The 17954-nt window shown below is 47.0% G+C and overlaps 1 protein-coding gene across 1 annotated transcript in view; it reads right to left on the bottom strand.

Annotated features, from left to right (window-relative positions):
- Positions 1–17954, bottom strand: part of GFPT2 (glutamine-fructose-6-phosphate transaminase 2) — a 47693-nt gene that overhangs the window by 13924 nt on the left and 15815 nt on the right. Inside the window, exons 3-11 of the mRNA XM_045484515.1 lie at positions 17567–17674; positions 16125–16223; positions 15464–15589; positions 11791–11849; positions 11015–11149; positions 8396–8457; positions 5624–5703; positions 5063–5180; positions 555–718 (exon numbers count right to left, since the gene is read on the bottom strand). Of these exons, the coding sequence (XP_045340471.1) occupies positions 555–718; positions 5063–5180; positions 5624–5703; positions 8396–8457; positions 11015–11149; positions 11791–11849; positions 15464–15589; positions 16125–16223; positions 17567–17674 (951 nt within the window). The remainder of the gene's footprint in view (positions 1–554; positions 719–5062; positions 5181–5623; positions 5704–8395; positions 8458–11014; positions 11150–11790; positions 11850–15463; positions 15590–16124; positions 16224–17566; positions 17675–17954) is intronic.

Below are 17954 nucleotides of genomic sequence, written 5' to 3'. Positions count from 1 at the left end.
TGAGGTGGGGCCAGGTTGGGCATGGGGTATTGTGGGCTGTGGCAGGAAGTGTAGATTTTATTCTCAGAACAGTGGGTGGCCATTGGAGGGCTTTAAGCAGCTGGATAAAAAGGTCTGATTCACATTCCTAAATGTTTACCCAGGCTGCCCTGTGGAGAAGGGGGTGTAGGGAGACAGGCTCTCCTCGCAAGGAGGAAATAGTCCACAGACCCCTCTTATTGCAGGCCTCTGACCCAGAGAAGAAATGTCTGGGTAGAAGAATGTGTCCCAGAGAGTTAGTAAAGGGAGGCAGTTGATGGACTGGTCAGATCAAGCAGGGAGACCTAGTGCCTTTATATAGTCAAGAACTCCTGCTGGGGGAGCGGGACCAGGCTTCCCGCATCCCCTGGGCTGGGCAAGCCACAGAGCACTTGCAACGCCACCCTAATGGCCACGGCAGGTAGGAGGGCTGTGGCACCTATTCAGGGTAGGACAGAGAGTCTCAGGAGCTCCCCCATCGAGCACCTGCCCCCCCCACCAAGGCCGCTGTACACGGACCCTCAGAGGACACCTGCCTTTCATGATTTGCTGCAGTTCCATCTGCAAGGTCTGGATGGCTCGAGATGGGTCATCACTAGCTGAACGCTTGACCCGGTGAATAGAGAGCTTCCCATCAGCCACTGCGGCGATGTCGTCATCCTCGAGGAAGATGACTCGGTTGGTGTGTTCTATGATAGCACTGGAGCAAGGGAAACACGGGCATCACAGACGGGGCCTGCACGTGCTTGACAGCTACAAGGCAGTCACTCACTTGCCTCCCCAGTATTGGTCCCCATCAGTAGCATCAGATGGCATTTCAGGAGGGACAGGGACACTACACTATACACATCAATTCACACCTTCCTCCTTCCCCCCAGAATTGTTTTGAATCCAGTCTCAGACATCACATCATTTCATCTGTAAACATTTTAGCTTCTATCTCTAAAAGAGAGGGAAAAATTTTAAACCCACAATACCATCATCACATCTAAAATTAGTAGTTATTCTTTCATATCATCAAATATCCAGTATGTTCAGATTTCCCCAGTAATCTCACAGATGGCCTTTTATGACCACTTTCTTCAAATCATAATCCAGACAGTGTCACCTTTGGAGAATGCTTGGGAACCAACACATTACTCTAAATCGGAACAGGAAAGAATGAAACATTTATCTTGCTTTTTAAACTGATCTGATCTTTCAGAATAACCACATTGTTCATGAAGGCAAATTTATGGATGGACTACAGCTAATAAATAAGGAATGACAGCATCAGAATAGTCAATTTATGGACTCCTAATTACTAATAGTTCTAAGTAAGGACCATGAAGTGCTCTGCTGAAACCAAGAGGTGAAAAGCAGAGAGCAGCTTTACAATGGATGGGTGAGGCTGTCTGGCGCATGAACCCCCTGATCAATCTTAACAGCATAAAAAGACAGACAATGAGACATATATGCTTCCTGATAGAAGGACACACCACCATCTATGAAGCCGTCTTGCCAAAAAATCAAATCAGAAGGAGATCAAGTTTGTAGACACCTGTGAACGCCAGTGCACACGAAATGCAGTGGGCAGGGGAACGTGTTAAATGACACCACGGGGGATTCTCTCAGCAAAATCCAGACAGTGGGAAAGTCATCAGGACAAATGACTCAGTTTCATAACACACACACACACACACACACACACACACACACACACTCCCTGCAAAGAAAAAGGGATAGTTTAAAAGCAAAGTAAAAAATACGTCCACCAATGAAATGTGGGGGTCATTATGCTTATTTTTTTTTTTTTTAAGAGAGAGAGAGAGTGAGTGCAAGGAGGAGGGCAGGGGCAAAGAAAGAGGGAGAAAGAGAGAATCCTAAGCAGGCTCCGTGCTGTCAGCATACAGCCCAAGGCAGGACTGGAACTCATGAACTGTGAGATCATGACCTGAGCTGAAATAAAGAGTTGGATGCTTAACTGACTAAGCCACCCAGGTGCCCCATTGTGCTTATTTTTATAATAACTTTGTATGGAAAGTAATGATAATTTTTGTCTTGCAAATGGCAATACAAAGTTTCTTTTAAAAATAAATGGCGTTAGAAAAGTTGGTAGGTGAAAAAGCAAACTAATCAATAGCACAAGTGGTACATAGTTATGGTCAAAAATAAAAAACAAATAAAAAACAAAACCATGAAGGTGGCACTTATAAGACCATGGGAGAAAAAAATCCTCATTCCACCAAGTGCCACACCCACACCTGCCCTGTGCCAAAAAATGAACATTTATAATTCTTGATGTAAAGTTAAAGAAAGAAGTGGCCACATTCCATGGCCCTAAGAAAGGTGTCTCTAGACAGATGCTCAGGAAGACAGACTTCTAAAGAAGGATGGGAAACCACCGCACTGGAAAAAAATACTTTGAACAGTATACATGCATTGTTTAAACAGTAGAAAACACAGAATAATGAGAGGAAGAAAATGGCCTGATCCCATCTCCAAGAGAGAAACACCACTTGTATTGGTCTCCAGGCAGTGCTAAATACACATGTGTTTGCATTTACGTGTGCGTGTATGTCTGCATGTTAATTTATTTATTTTTTATTTTTTAAAATATTTTATTTATTTTTGAGAGAGAGACTGAGAATGAGTGGGGGAGGGGCAGCGAGAGAGGGAGACACAGAATCTGAAGCAGGCTCCAGGCTCCAAACTATCAGCACAGATCCCCGTGTGGGGCTCGAACCCACAAACCATGAGATCATGACCTCAGCTGAAGTTGGATGCTTAGCTGACTGAGCTACTCAGGCGCCCCTGCACGTTTAAATATAATTATTTTTATTTACAAAATGGATGGTGGTATAATCCATCATTAAGACTACTGGCCCAGAGGTGCCTGGGTGGCTCAGTCAGTTAAACATCCAACGTCGGCTCAGGTCATGATCTCACGATTCCTGGGTTTGAGCCCTGCGTTGGGCTCTGTGCTGACAGCTCGGAGTCTGGAGCCTGCTTCTGATTCTGTGTCTCCCTCCCCCTCTGCCCCTCCCCTGCCCACACTCTGTCTCTCTCTCTCTCTCTCTCTCTCTCAAAAATAAATAAATGTGAAAAAAAAAAAAAGGAAAAAAAAAAAAGACTACGGGCCCAGGAGTTAGACAGACCCAATATGGTATCCTTATTTCTGTCTGTTAACAGCATTGTGCCCTCAAGCAGTCCAGATATGACCCCTCTGAGCCCCTATGTCAAATTCCTCATTTGTAAAATGGGAGATGATCACTGTGCCTTCACTAGAAATTTGTTGTGTTTACTTTTTTTAATGTTTATTTATTTTGAGAGAGAGAGAAAGAGAGAGTGTACAGGAGAGGCAGAGGGAGACAGAGAAAATCCCAAGCAGGCTCTATGCTGACAGTGTCTGACTCGGGGCTCAAACCCACGAACTGCGAGATTATGACCTGAACCGAAATCAACAGTCAGACACTTAACCAGTTGAGCCACACAGGTGCCCTGGTTGTGTTTATTAAATGAGACCATACTGGCGAAGCCCTCAGCACTGGCTACTGTTGCCCTGCGGGTTCTACAGTGTGCCTTCGTATCTGGGAGGGTCACCCATATCTGGTCTCCACACCATACACTGTAAAATCATCTTTCCAAGTTCCAAATCCTAAACAAGCAAAGAAATCATGAGGATTTTTAATTATAGCATCAAATTTGCAGATTAAGGAGAGTCAGTTATCTTTAAAAAACAATTTTTAATTATTAAAATAACTTTAAACCAATTAGTTTTTTTTTTAAATAATGTTAAGCCTTTTTACCAAGGAGTGTGGATTCTCTCCCTTTATTCAAATCTGGTCTTGTTTCTCATTGCTGACTTTTGTAGTCTTCTCTGGAGAGACTCTGGACTATTTTTATTAAGATTTATCTTAAGGGATTAAAATAGTTTTTCTAGCTCGGGTAAATAGATTACTTTTTTTTTTTTTTTTTTTTGGTTTTTGTTCAAGAAAGGCTTGCTGAGGGTTTACTGTGCCAGTCATGTGAGGAGGCACAAGAGGAAACGGGGTGGATATGGTTCTGCAGCCTTGTTCAGCTGATCGCCGAACTGCTGGGATGTCTGATTTCCACATCTTCATTCTCTGACTAGCCTCTAGGATTAGTTCTAACAGGCTTTCAGTTGGATTTAAAAAAATTTTTTTTAAATGTTTATTTGTTTTTGAGAGAGAGAGAGAGAGAGAGAGCCCAAGCGGGGAGGGGCAGAGAGGGAGTGAGAGAGCGAATCCAAGCAGGCCCCCAGCAGCCAGTGCAGAACCCAATGCAGGGCTCGAACTCACAAACCGTGAGATCGTGACCTGAGCCCAAATCAAGAGTCAGACGCTTAACTGACTGAGCCATCCAGGCACCCTTATGGTAGTGTTTTCTATTTCAACTACCAGGAAAGTGTTTTGGTCTTTTCTGAGTATGTGTATATGGGTGTGTATAAATTTTTTGTACTAAAATGGATATGAAGCAGACTTCCTCAAATTTCAGAAGTATTGTCTGTTAACGAGAACATGGACTTAGAAATGACTTGGACCACACTCCTAGGTCTTGGCCCTCTCATCATGAGTGCTCAGACTCAGGCAGAGTCAGGTGGGGTGAGAGAAGGACCAAAGGTCTGAAGACACCTGCCTCAGCTAGCTAAAGGGAGCATAGCCTTTGAGTGGCCCCAGACATCCTGGGCCAGAGGGAGCACAACCCAGGGTGCTTAGATCTGCTGGTTTTCCAGAGAAGCTAGAAATCCAGAATTTTATGTGAAATCTCCCCCCTTTTAAAATGTTGGCAAATAATTCAATTATTCTGTGCAGGCCCCAAAACATTGTGGAGGTCAGTGAATCCTGCCCTTGGTCATGAGGTGCTCTCAGTGGTTCTCTGAGGTTCTCGGAGAAGGGTCACAGAGAACTGAAATCTGCCATCATCCCTGCCCCTTGCTGTAAGAAAACAGCTGAAAAGCGGGGATAAATGAAAAATGGTGGTGTCTGGCCAGTCATTTTTGGTTACATAATCCTAGCAAAGAAAGGAAACAAGCTTTAGCTACCTTGCGTCAGAAGCAAAGAAGAATTCCACTGCTTTATCGCCCACGGCATGAAGGCAGGTTGAGCTGTCCAGCCTCTTCATTCTTGTTTTGCAGATCTTCTTTACGTTCTCGAAATTGCCTGGTGAAGGAAAGATTGCAAGTGACATTAAACTATTTTGTTTGAATAACATGAAGCAAGGCGCCAGCTTCCCCTTTGAATATGTGTGGGAGAAATCTGCAATTTTTAGCTTTGGCTGCGTCAGCCAAATCGTGAAAATGATCCCCAAATAGCACGGTGCCACTGCAAGAGCTTTTTGAATGGCTGTGAACAAAACAAAGCAAATCAACACTCATACCAGAGCGTGGATGCCTTTATGTAATGGAGCTGCATGCCTTCCCCTGGACTTGTGTATGTGTTTGAAAATATCTATAATAAAAAGCTTTTGCAAAGAGGGACCCAAGTCTCAGTTGCACGAAAGCCTTTTTGACCTGGAGCCTTATGCGGACCGGCCCCGGCAGACAGAAGACATCTGCCTGCACCAGAGCCCCCTGCCCTGTTCAAGTCCTTCTCGAAAAACTTACGTGTCCTGTACAAGATGGGGATCTGTTCCGTGGAAAGCTTGTATTTGCTGCGCACTCCAATGAGCAGGGGGCTGCCTCTCCTGTAGAGACAACAGGGAGTCGAGTTGCTCATTGTCTCAACACCCCAGGCAGGGCTGGATGGGCTCTTAGCACTGAGGAGGGGTCCCCGCATCTAGCCCTTCCAACAGGGGAAAGTGTCCTGTTGAGATCCTACAGGACAGACTCCTGAGCCACAGGAAGATGCTCCCAGGGCTTGGGGCAGGGACCAACCGACTGGCAGAATTCTGGCTCGCTTTCACGGTACCACCCACCTGCCCAGTGAATCCCCACATGGTTAGATCACTGCGGCTGAGGCATCAGTAGGCCCTCACTTCGTGGCTCCAGCTTGCTGCTATTTACTGCCATCTTTAAAGCAGGAGCCCTGGACGCCCATGACCTGCCCAAAGACTCTCTTCCCTCCGCCTGCCCCGCCCCTTTTGCCTAGCTCGGCTGTTCTCCAGCTTTGGGGGGCATTCTGATGACTGGCTTTGGATCTGCTCAACTTTGTGGGCCACTTAACACACTTTCAAGGGTGGTTTTGTCTCTGAGTGTCACCTCCTGGGCGAAGTTTCAATTCCTTGACCTGCACGAGCTGGACTCTGTCACAGAGGGGACAGTGATGTTTCCTCTGTGGGAGTTCCTGCAGCCTCAAACTCAGGTTTCCTCTCCCAGCCCCGCATCCGACTTCCCCAAGTGGGGGGACAAAGTCTGTGGCTTTGAAGAAAGTGCTGTGAGCACCTTGAATAATCTGGACCATCTTTTATCATATCTGAAGCAGAGGAGACACGGCTCTGGTACAATGGAGAGCCAGCTCGAATGGCCTTTATAACAGTGACAAGGAGAAAGTACTGTGGTTATCTAATTTTCTTGGCAAACGTCTCCCCCAGATTTTACTGTTGTAGATAGAGCTCTATGATTTCTCTGAACTTCGCCTCGGATAATGCTCCCGAGGCATCCCAAAGATTGCCCAGGAGGTTACAGAGCCGGCAGGTTATGGACAATTTAGAAATATAAAGCTTTATTGCTTCTTCACATGGCCTTCTTTTGCATTCATTTAAAATAGTAATACCATGATAGTATCAAGTTTTAAAAGGGGTTTCTAATTTTTTTTAATGTTTATTTATATTTGAGAGAGAGAGGGAGACACAGAATCTGAAGCAGGCTCCAGCCTCTGACCTGTCAGCACAGAATCTGATGCGGGACTCGAATTCATGAACTGTGAGGTCATGACCTGAGCTGAAGTCGGCTGCTTAACTGACTGAGCCACCCAAGTGCCCCGGGGTTTCTAAATTTAATAGGGACAAGCGGTCTGTTATAATTCTATGACTGAAGAAATTGAATGCCAAGCGGTAAATTCCTTCCTATCCTGAACAAAAATTAAATCATGATACATTCCCATCATTTCCTGCCTAGAGAATATGACTGTCTGTGAGGGACTGCCTCGTTCTCTCTGCGTCTTCCAGGCCACAGGTGCATTCTCCATGGCTCCTCAGAGGCTTCAGAATGAAACTTTCAGTCCACAGTGCACCTGAGACCCTGCAGAGCAGGGCTTCTGCCAACATCCTCACTCCCCACCAGCACTTGGAGCTAGAGGGGCAGAGTGTACACGACCTTGCTCACTGCTGTCTCCAATGCCTGGGACACAGCAGGTGTCAGTCTGTCTTTCTGAAAGAGCAGAAAGTCCCCCCATGACTGCTACCATGAGGAATGAGCTTACAAAGTGTCTTGGAAATAGATGCTGCTTTCATTATAGAATCTGGGCCACATTCCAGGGGCTCCTTTGAAGAGCAAGGGTTGGCGTGTCCCTGGTGACCCCATCTGTGCCCTCAACCAGGGTCTTTTCTATTTTTTTTCTGAAGGGGACTCAGGCTGCTCTGGGTCAGATCCCCGAATGCTGAGCTCACTCTAGGCCCCTTCCTTTTGCTCACACTGGTGCTTCTGGCCACCTCCCCAAGGCTGACATTTGTACCCCCTCATGCTCCCCAATGCATTGCCTCCCAGCCCCCAACATGGAGTATCAACACCCTCTGCCCTGCTCTGTCCTCCTGAACAAATATCCAGTCCTTAAAGACAGGACTAGGTCAGGTGTTAATAGATCCCTAGGACCCAGTATAGACTAAGTGCTCAACAAATATCAGTTGGATGGATGGAGGGAGGGAAGGACAGATGGACAGGTAGATGTGTAGATGGATGGTCAGACTGATGTCGGATGGACAGATGGATAATCAGTTCATCTGAATATAAAATAACAGGATGGCACTCATGCTCCCACTTGTGTGAATCCACACATCACTGGGGGCCATGTGGCTCTATCCAACAGAGGGACATGTCGGCTGGCCCTCTAGAACACCTCTGGTGTGCAGGTGATGAAGCTTGAGTGTGGGGCCTTCAAGGCCTCTTCTTACTGGATTCAAATTAATGTTCACTTGTTCCTAGTTTCACGTTCATAATTTTGCAAGCTTTTTCCAGAAGGCATCTCCAAAACTGACCTGCAACCTGGATCTGCCCCTTGCTATACAGTTCTATTTTTACTTTGAATTTGTTGTCAACTTCTGAAAATCTGGAGATTTCAAATAAAAAATCAACTTTTTGCTTTCTCTTTTAAAAATCAGAAGCCCAGCCACAGAGATGGTAGGGTGCGTAAGCCACGGTCTCACTTCTCCCCTGTTGTCTCAAGCTAAGCAATCTTATTTTATTTATTTGTTCTTGAAATGTCAATGTGTTTTGCCTCACCTGGTGGCAACAGCTTCTCCTGGGTAGTGGATGCTCTTGAAAACCAACGCGAATGCACCTTCCTGTAAACACAGCAAACAAGAGTGAGCCGCATGTGCTCCGGCCCCACCTGAGCTGCCAGGGCTGTTGCAGCCTGGCCCACCACCCCACAGGGGGGTCACTCTTCACAGTGGGTGGTCCTGGGGTTCCTCCCTCAGGGTGCTGAATGCAGGACAGCTCTTTCAGGGTGATGTCAGGAGAAGAAAGTGACACAGTCTGTACCACGAGGAAAAACCAAAGACCAGAACTTGTGGATTTCATGGTGCTCAGCAGAACCCACCCCTGCTCAGGGCCACAAGGAGCGATTCCCAGCTCTGTGATGATCTGGGTGGATGGGGGCAGTTAGAGCCTCAGGAAATGAGAACTGTGGCAGGGGGTCCTACCCTGGAACTGTGAGAACGAAAGGGACTACTCCATGACACACAGTAGAGCCTGGGTTCAAATCCTGTCTCCACCCCTTAATTGAGCAATTGCCTAGTTTGTGCCTCGTGGTGAATGGAAATGAGAATAGTTCTACCTTGCATGGCTTCTGTGAGCTCATGTACTTTTGTTGCTCATTTTTGAGAGAGAGTGTGTGAGCAGGGAGGGGCAGAGAGAGAAGGGGACAGAGGATCTAAAGTGGGCTTTGTGCTGACAGCAGTGAGCCTGAGTTGGGGCTCGAACTCACCAACGTGAGATCATGACCTGAGCCCAAGTCAGACGCTCAACCAACTGAGCCACCCAGGTGCCCCATGTGAGCTCATGCACTTTAAGTACTCTGAACAGTGGTCTGCCGTATGAAAAACCCAACAGTGGCATGGGTTGTTATTAGTGTTGCTATTATTTCTTTAGCAATGACTGTCATTCACCCTCTGTTGCGTTGTGCAAACCAGAACAAACCTAGTTCTCCTAACTCTAGACTCCAAATGCTCTATTTAAATCCCTGGTGCAAAATTCTCTCCTACATTCTGACCACCCTGTACTAATTTTACCATGCCCCTAGTAGACTCGGGTTATGTATAACCAGCTAGAAGTCTGGATTTTCATGTGAAATGCCCCATGTTTTGGAATCCTGGGCAGACCCAAGGCCCCACGCAGCCTTGGCCAGTTTGCCAACTCAGTCACACAGCCAGAGGGACCCAGAGTCAGCATCCCCAGGCCTCTAGGGGCCTTTCAAACTGCCCAGGAGCCTGATGTTTACTCTGCCAGTTCTGTCAACAATAACGTGGTACTGAACAGAAAAACACTTCCCAGTCCCAAAGAGCCCCAAAGAGCCCCTCATTGCTTCAGCTAAGAGAAATCACTGAAATTTACACCTGTCATCACTGGGGAGGCATTTCCAAAATTTAAAATTACAAATGGAAATGAGAAGATACCGTGCAGCAAAACCAAACTGGTTTACTGTAAATTACATAGTAATTATACTATGTATTACGTATAGGACAGGCTCTTGTCTATAAATGTCTTCTAAATTATGACTTCCAAAAATGGGAGCAAAGTGTTTGACAGTAGACTTATTTGTGAAAAAGGCTCTGAAAATACCAGAGGGTGATATATTTTAAACCATAGTGTTGTACCCTCTGACCCTGGATATTCCAGATTCTTGGCCCCAAATGCTGTCTCCAGGCTGCCCCTGTGTCGGAGGAGCTCCTGGATGGCAGGGATGCCCAGGAGGATGGACTCTGGGAAATCTGGAGACCACTCCTCCTCCCCCTACCATCTCACACACGGCCTGAGTCTGTTGTGCCTCGTCCTTGTGGACAACTCCCCCTCTACCCCGCCCTTGCTCCAGCATGTGCCCCGTCTTGGGGCTTAGTTTTGTGGGTCCAGCCCTCTGGGACATCACCAATCTCTCTCTCTCTTCCTGGATAAGCACACAAACCTGATCTGGTATCTCCTATCACAAAAAACAGTCTTCCCTCAGAACTGCAAGCCTCTCCCACCACCACTGGGCCATTTCCTGACACTCTTTTTCTAGAATCAAACTTCTCAAAAGTTCACACCTGCTTTTACTTCCTTTTCCTTCCAACTCTGCTCAGTAAGGATATGTAGGTATTTCCGCCCCTTGATAAACAATCACTTCACTGAAACTCGCGGAAAAACTACAATTCTGAGTCTCCAACATCAGTTCAATGCACCCTGGGTATGGAACTAATGGCACACACAGAGGACAAGATGACAAAGGTCCCGCGTGCAGTGTGCCATCATGAGGAACCACTGATGGGAAGTTCCGATCATGGATTCAGAGGGGTTAAGATGGAACAAGCCACTTCTTACTCGATATTTACTACCAAAACCTCAGGATTTCTCTCAGTTCTCCATGATGTAACATCTTAAGGCCAGACATCATAGACTTTTTTTGTTTTTAGTAACTTCACGCCCAGCACAGAGCCCAATGCGAGGCTGAACTCATGACCCTGAGATTAAGACCTGAGCTAAAATCAAGAGTCAGATACTTAGCCAACTAAGCCATCCAGGCACCACTGTAGTCAAGCCATCTTTAATCCTCAGGTACTTTGCACAAATTCGACTCATAAATGCTACTGAAAAGTGAAGGAATGAAAGGGCGATTTATGTACACAGGTGGGCCTGGTAACTCACCAGCTGCTGAATGACTCTTTCGACCAGTGTTGAAAACGTAATGTCCTCAGTTTCTCTGTTGTCAAACACGTATTTAATCAGCTTGGCGATGGTCTCTGTGTCTGTTTCTGACTCAAACTCATAGCCTTTGCTTTCCTGGAATATTTCGTTGGACAGAGTGTTAGATAACGGTCATTGCATATTGTTGTCCGGCCAGCTCCCTCTCCTCCCTTATGATCCACCCTCACAGTGACTTAAGATAAGAACAAGGAAAACGGGGCGTAAGAAATGTCTGCCAGAATCACATAGCAAGCTGAGTCATTCCAGTATTCCCTGAGATCATCCTGCTCAGAAGCCTGTCCTCGCCATTAATCTGGACATTGCAAAATAACAGCCGTCAAAATGATCAAATATGTTGAGTCAAACCCACCCACATCCCAACCAATGCCGCAACCTTTTCATATGTGAGACAAACACTGTCTGCCTTCTCACCCCACATTCCATGTGGTGTATGAGTCGATATGTTAGGCAGTGCAGATACTTTAATAAAAGGAAGTTCATGTTCTTTTGATTATGTGAATCTGCGGTGGTCCCTGAGGGACATGCAAATGCCCTGCTATCTTCTCCTGCAAGATCTGGAAAGGTGGTGGAGCCAGGATGAGGTTTATGTCCAATGTGGTGACATGGGTCTTACTCAGCTCCTGCTTTTGCTTCCAGAGGGAAATGAGCTGGTTGGAAAGTTCTGGGGAAGATCGACACCACCTGACTTACATGTTAACCCAGGGGAAGTAGCTTACCAGAAATTTCCTTAGGTCTTTGTAATTTGTGATGATCCCATTATGGATGACAACGAATTCTGGAAGAAAAGTTTGGTGAAGAGAGAAATGCTATGAAAAGGTGAAGTTCAATTCGGAAGTAAAGGACAACGATTTGACAGTCTGAAACTCTCTACAAGCTTTCCTCCCACAGAGACTCCTGTGAGCAAACATCACTTAGCGGTGATGAGAGTGGACGTGTTACCATCTACTACAAGTTATTTTTTATTTATTTAATTTTTTTAAACTATTTTTTTAAACATTTATTTATTTTTGAGAGAAAGAGAGAGAGCACGTGCACGCAAGTGGGGGAGGGGCAGACAGAGAGGGAGACACAGAATGCAAAGCAGGCTCCAGGCTCTGAGCTGTCAGCACAGAGCCCGATGCGGGGCTCAAACTCACGAACCGTAAGAACATGACCTGAGCCGAAGTCGGACACTTAACCGACTGAGCCACCCAGGTGCCCCTACCACTACAATTTAAACCTGAGGAAATACACTGCTCTCTTTGGGTTAAAAGCACCTACCAACCTGACTACGCACAGACTTCTGACTTGTGGCCTACAGTATCGTCAAATGTGTTTTGGCATTTATGTCAAATAGGGGATGATGAACACTTCATTATCCAGAAACTAGTTCAGGCATTCTGAAATGGCTTTAGGCTCAATGAGGCCACAAGCTAGCAATCCACACGTGTTCCATTTGATGCACACCACATTGTGAAAAGAGTGAAGTTTGAAATTTTGAATCCTGATTTTCAGGTGCCTGCGTGGCTCCACCAGTTAAGGGTCTGACTTCAGCTCAGGTCATGATCTCACGGTTCGTGAGTTTGAGCCCCAGATCGGGCACTCTGTTGTCAGTGCAGAGCCTGCTTGGGATCCTCTCTCTCTGCCCCTCCCCCATTCTCTCTCTCTAAATAAATAAACTTAAAAATTTCTGGGTGACCCCAGAAATTCTGGCATCTTTGGGGTCACCCCCATTCCTGTATGGCCATGAGCATTTCTCTCTACAGGGTCTGCCTGCTGTGGCTCCTCCCTGCTCCCTGAGCACCAGTAGGGTTCCTTGCCCCCAGCTGGCAGGGGGAGGGGACACCCTGGCCAACCCTGGAAGAGGGATATGCCTTAGTCACCACTGCATCTCCTCAATAAATAGCTGATGGATAACCTGAAGGTCTAAAAGCAGCCTGAGAGTTTTTCTGGGTAAGGAATTCCCTTTCCTCCTGAGCCTAGATGATAGACCCTTTATCATCCTTGGCATTCAGTAATTCCACCAGGATGCATCTAGAAGGTGGGTGTTCTTCATAAAGATTACTGTTCAGTGAAACTCTGGATCTCTAATTCAGTTTTTGGTCAGTACAGGCTAGTCCTTTACTGTTTTTCTTTGTTTTTATCATAATTTCCTCTCTCTCTCTCTCTCTCCCTCTTTTTTACAGCCTATTGTTATACTTGTGAAGTCACACACAGACTGGAAGGGCTTGAATAGGAAAGCCATTTTCGACAAGTGTGCTGGGCACAGCTGAACTCATTTATGGCTTTACCTATTATTATTATTTTATTTTATTTTATCTTATTTTATTTTTACTATTTCACTTGTGTTGTTCTCTTCTTAGGGGACACCAGTAACTCACCTATTGGATCTCTATTCACTGTCTCCATATTCATCCACCGCTCCAATAGTTTTCATATTGACTGTGACACAGTTGCTTTATTTTCTTAACCTTGTCCCATTTTTTCATTTAATTGTCTTCTCATCGGTAGTTGGCTTCCTAGAATCTGTGTTTTCTTTACAAATGCTTCTTTGTGTAATTTTCTTGTGCAACGCTATTGCTGGGTGTAAGTGTTCCTCAAAAATGTGCTCTTCGGTTATCCCTGATGAGTTGCTAAAGAAATTCTACGAATCTCTGCTTACTTCTCGTGTTGTTTTCTTTTCAATTACTCACCCTGAGTCAGGGCAGGCATTTTCAAGTTTGGGTGTGGGGCAGGGGGATCTGCTTGGAGCCTCCCTGCTTTGGGGACACAGAATCCCTGACTACACTGAAGTGAGGCTTCACTTTATCACCTAGGGTGGCAACCTCTCAGGGTACATGGTCTTGGTACAGTTTTTCCCACCAGCCCCACTTCTCCAGGGGTCAACCTCTGTATCTGGCTTGAGATTTGGCTGGAATAACATTCTAGGTCCTCAGAACCATGGGGTCTGCTGTCCCCCTCCTGGATGTGGGGCACTGACCCCGGAAGTGGGATGCCCTATGGTTCAAGGCATGGACCAGATCCAAGGATCTGTCCTCACTACCCAAGACCCCAACCATGTGGATGCACGTGTAGCCCAGCCCCCAGGGTTCTCTCCAGGTGTTCTGCTGAGCAGGAGGTATGGGGCTCTCCTTCCATTCTCCAGAGGAGTCCTTCCCTTCCAAATTGGGCAGGATGAGCCAGTGTTCCCAGGAGTAAGGGACATTGATCAGAGAGGTGCCAGTCTCTCCTGTGGCCCAACTTCCACGACGATGAACTGCAGTGACTCTTGCCAAGTGTTTAGCTAAAGTTTCCTGCCAATAAGCACTCCTCAACGACTCTGGTGGATCTGATTTCTACTCTACTATGGGGCTTGGTAAGAACTGACACTATGCCAGGGAATGTCTTGGGGTGGGGGTCCCAAGGGACTCCAGAGGTCATTCTCTCTGCTGGTCACCCTCCCCCATCATGCCCAGGGGTGGGTCACTGGGGGCTTCTGACCTAATCAGGCCTAACCTAGAACGGAGACCCACTGGAATCTCCAGACCTACCAGCCCTTCTCTGATGAGAGGGCCTGGGGGTGTCACTGAAGAGAACTATCCTGTGGGCCCAGGCATGGGACATGGACCCACGAGCTGGGGCATTTGGGAGAACCAGGGATCCTGCAGCTCACCAAAGAGGGCCTGGTATCCTCGTGACTGCCCTGAGCAGTCACCATGTCCCCACTCTCTGTGGGGTCACTCTCTGTGACCCTAGACCACCGCTTTTTCAGTGGAACTCCAAGGTACTGTGAGCCCAGTTACCATATCTTCTAGTTTTTCAAGGAATAACAAAAGTCTGGACTTTCAGGTTTGGTAATTCTCATATTTAAAAAACATGACGCAAGCCAAGCAGAGGGCTCTGCTGCTTGGAGGGAGGCCCTGGGCTGCCTGCTACAGTCTCTGCTTCTCCAAACCTCAAGCCTTTGGCAGCTGAGGCCTCATGGCAGGGCCCAGGATTGGAGCAGGCACTTCAGACATTAACCGAGATCAGCACTGCCCTGGCTCAAGACCCTCTCCTCTGGGGAAATGAAACCCATCCCTCCCTCGGGCACCCAGCCCTCCAGAACAACGCAGTCCCTTGCGGAACAGTGCCCGACTCTTAGACCTCTCATGCTGCCAAGTCGCACTCAGGCTGGGTCTCAGAAGCTGGGAGCAGTCATGGGAAGTCGCCACTGTTTTCCTGTAGAGGTCTGGGTGGGGGTCAGCCCTGCCCAGGAGCCAGGCTGAGTTTGCCTCCTGTCTAAGGACCAGTGCTATCTGTTTGGATCCTCGGGGAAGATGAGGCAGGGAGAGAAGCATGCCAGTTGGCAGTGAGCGTGGATCCACAGTGGTACACGTCAAAGCCAGGCAGAACCTTCAGGGGAAGGGGACGCAGGGCCATGCTACATACCGTTGCCTTTGTCTGAGCGCTGTGGATGGCTGTTGACAGCATTGGGGACCCCATGGGTAGCCCAGCGCGTGTGGGCAATGCCAAAGTGGGTCTCAAACTCCACCTTCAAGTCCATGCTGTCTTGTTCTAGAAGCAAGAAAAATAATCATTGACACAGTACTGTTATGGTGAGGTGGCATCATTACATGGACACACCTCAGCCACGTCAAAAGCACATCTCACCTTGGACTGCAAAGGCCCCACCTTGGGGATTTCTGCCAGATTCCTGCTGTAGTTTACTTAGTGCTTATCAGTAACCTAAGTCACCAGCTAAAATGAGCTTACTTTAAAAAGAATATTATAGATCATAACTATAAATGGAAAAATAGTATCATTTGCCAGGAAAATTAAAATAAATACATACGTACTAAATATTAAAAAAAAATTCTCATGCACCACCTCCTAGAAAAACAAAAAACCCCAGACAACCAACCCCCCCCCAAACAAAACAAAAACAAAAATAAATCCCACACTCTGAGAAACACAGTTTTATGATGTAGGCTTAATTCTCCTTCTATTTATCCATGCTTGGATAAGTGAATATTTTTAGTCTCGAATGCTATTGGAATAAAAGACTTTAAACTGATCCATGCTGCTTTGACTGGGCATGTGTCCCACTTACTGTAAAGTTCTTCATCAAGAGCCTTGACATTTCCTCTTTTCTTGACCAGCTGGATATGTCTTTCTTTGACTTCGTTATTATTTCCATCGATTGCCACACCTGTGGGACACACATGATTTTTTTTTTTCCTTTTTTTTGCATTGGGATTTGTTTGGTCTCCTGCACTTTGTTACAGAGTACAACCCAGGGTGAGGGCTGCACAGTGCTGTGGATTTGTCCGTTCCCGTTGGCCAGGCTTGCAGCCTGGAAGAGAACTACACAGCATTCAGGATGTCGATTCAGCAAGATTATGATGTGGCAGCAAACAGGGGAGGCGCACCAGGGACCTGGGCTGTGGCCGCCTCACCTGGCTTTGAACCAGGGTGCATCCCTGGGAGCCTGCCTGTGAGGGAGGTTCCTCCACGCCCACCACTGAAGGTGGCAGGCTCGCTTGAGGGCACTGATGCCATGCCCTGTGCTGACATCCCTACTGCATTAGTGTTCCTAACATCCTTCATCTGACATGCTTTCCGTTAAGAAGGAACAGGGAGGGGAGCCTGGGTGGTTCAGTCGGTTAAGCATCTGACTCTTGGTTTTGACTCAGGTCGTGATCTCTCAGTTAGTGAGTTCCAACCCTGAGCAGGGCTCTGGGCTGACAGGGTGGAACCTGCTCTGGATTCTGTCTCCCTCCCTCTCTGCCCCTCCCCCACTCGTGCTGTTTCTGTCTCTCTCCAGATAAACTATACAAAAAAAAAAAAAAAAAAAAGAATTAACGGGGATATGAAAGTATCTGGCTCCCCCTTTCTCCTAAGGCTGCTTAATTAAAAATGGGAAGTGGATTAAATATCCACCAGTCAGATGGATGAAGAGGTAAACTCTGAGATAGTCACCCAGGGGAGGATTGTGCAGCCACTGAGCCAGATCCTTAGGAAGAGTTTAGGATAACGGGAGATGCGGGAGGTAAATGAAAACAGGACATAAAATTACAATTCTATAGTTACGATCAGGTTAAAAAGTAGCTACGTGTGACACCCCCACATCCCCATACCACCCCAACATACACACAGCAGTGACCAGCGGAGGGACATGAAGATATTGATGGGAGAGCTTTGGTAGAGATTTTTTTTTTTTTTTACCGTTATTTCCTCTTTCTCCTGTTCTCTAGTTTCTTTATTTTTTAAAAAAACTTTTAATGTTTTTTTTATGTATTTTTGACAGACAGAAATGGAGCATGAGTGGGGGAAGGGCAGAAAGAGAGGGAGACAGAATTCAAAGCAGGTTCCAGGCTCCGAGCTGTCAGCACAGAGCCCAACATGGGGTTTGAACTCACCAACCATGAGATCATGACCTGAGCCAAAGTTGGGCACTCAACCCACTGAGCCACCCAGGAGCCCCTCCTTTTCTCTAGTTCTCAAGTGACAGGAACAAGCGTTCTATCTATGAGGGCAGTCTGCGGGGCCTACCTGCCGAGTCATAGCCTCTGTACTCAAGCCTCTGCAGGCCCTTGATGAGGGTTTCGAAAATTTCCTTCCTCGTCCGGGGGACTCTGTAGTTCATGTAGGCGAAGATTCCTGTTGACAGAGGGGGAACCAACATGTTTGTAAATCACTCGGTTGGTGTTGAGGGAAAAAAAAATGCTTCTGGGGACGCCCACCCAGCTGGCATCCCGGGAGGCCTTCCTGGCTGCGTGCGTGGCCTTCCCCTGACATAGCCGAAGAACGGTGTGCTCCCCTCTGCTTCCGGAAGGACAGCCCCAGCAAGCAGCCCAGCCAGGGACGAGAAGTCTCGCGTAGCATGTGAAGAACGAATGCGTACGCCTTGGCCTTGCGATTTCACCGCAGAGAATTTCTC

The sequence above is a fragment of the Leopardus geoffroyi genome, chromosome A1, assembly GCF_018350155.1.
Source record: "Leopardus geoffroyi isolate Oge1 chromosome A1, O.geoffroyi_Oge1_pat1.0, whole genome shotgun sequence".
Lineage (NCBI taxonomy): Eukaryota > Metazoa > Chordata > Mammalia > Carnivora > Felidae > Leopardus > Leopardus geoffroyi.
The sequence above is the reverse complement of the archived record's forward strand: the minus strand, read 5'-3'. Positions and strand labels throughout refer to the sequence as shown.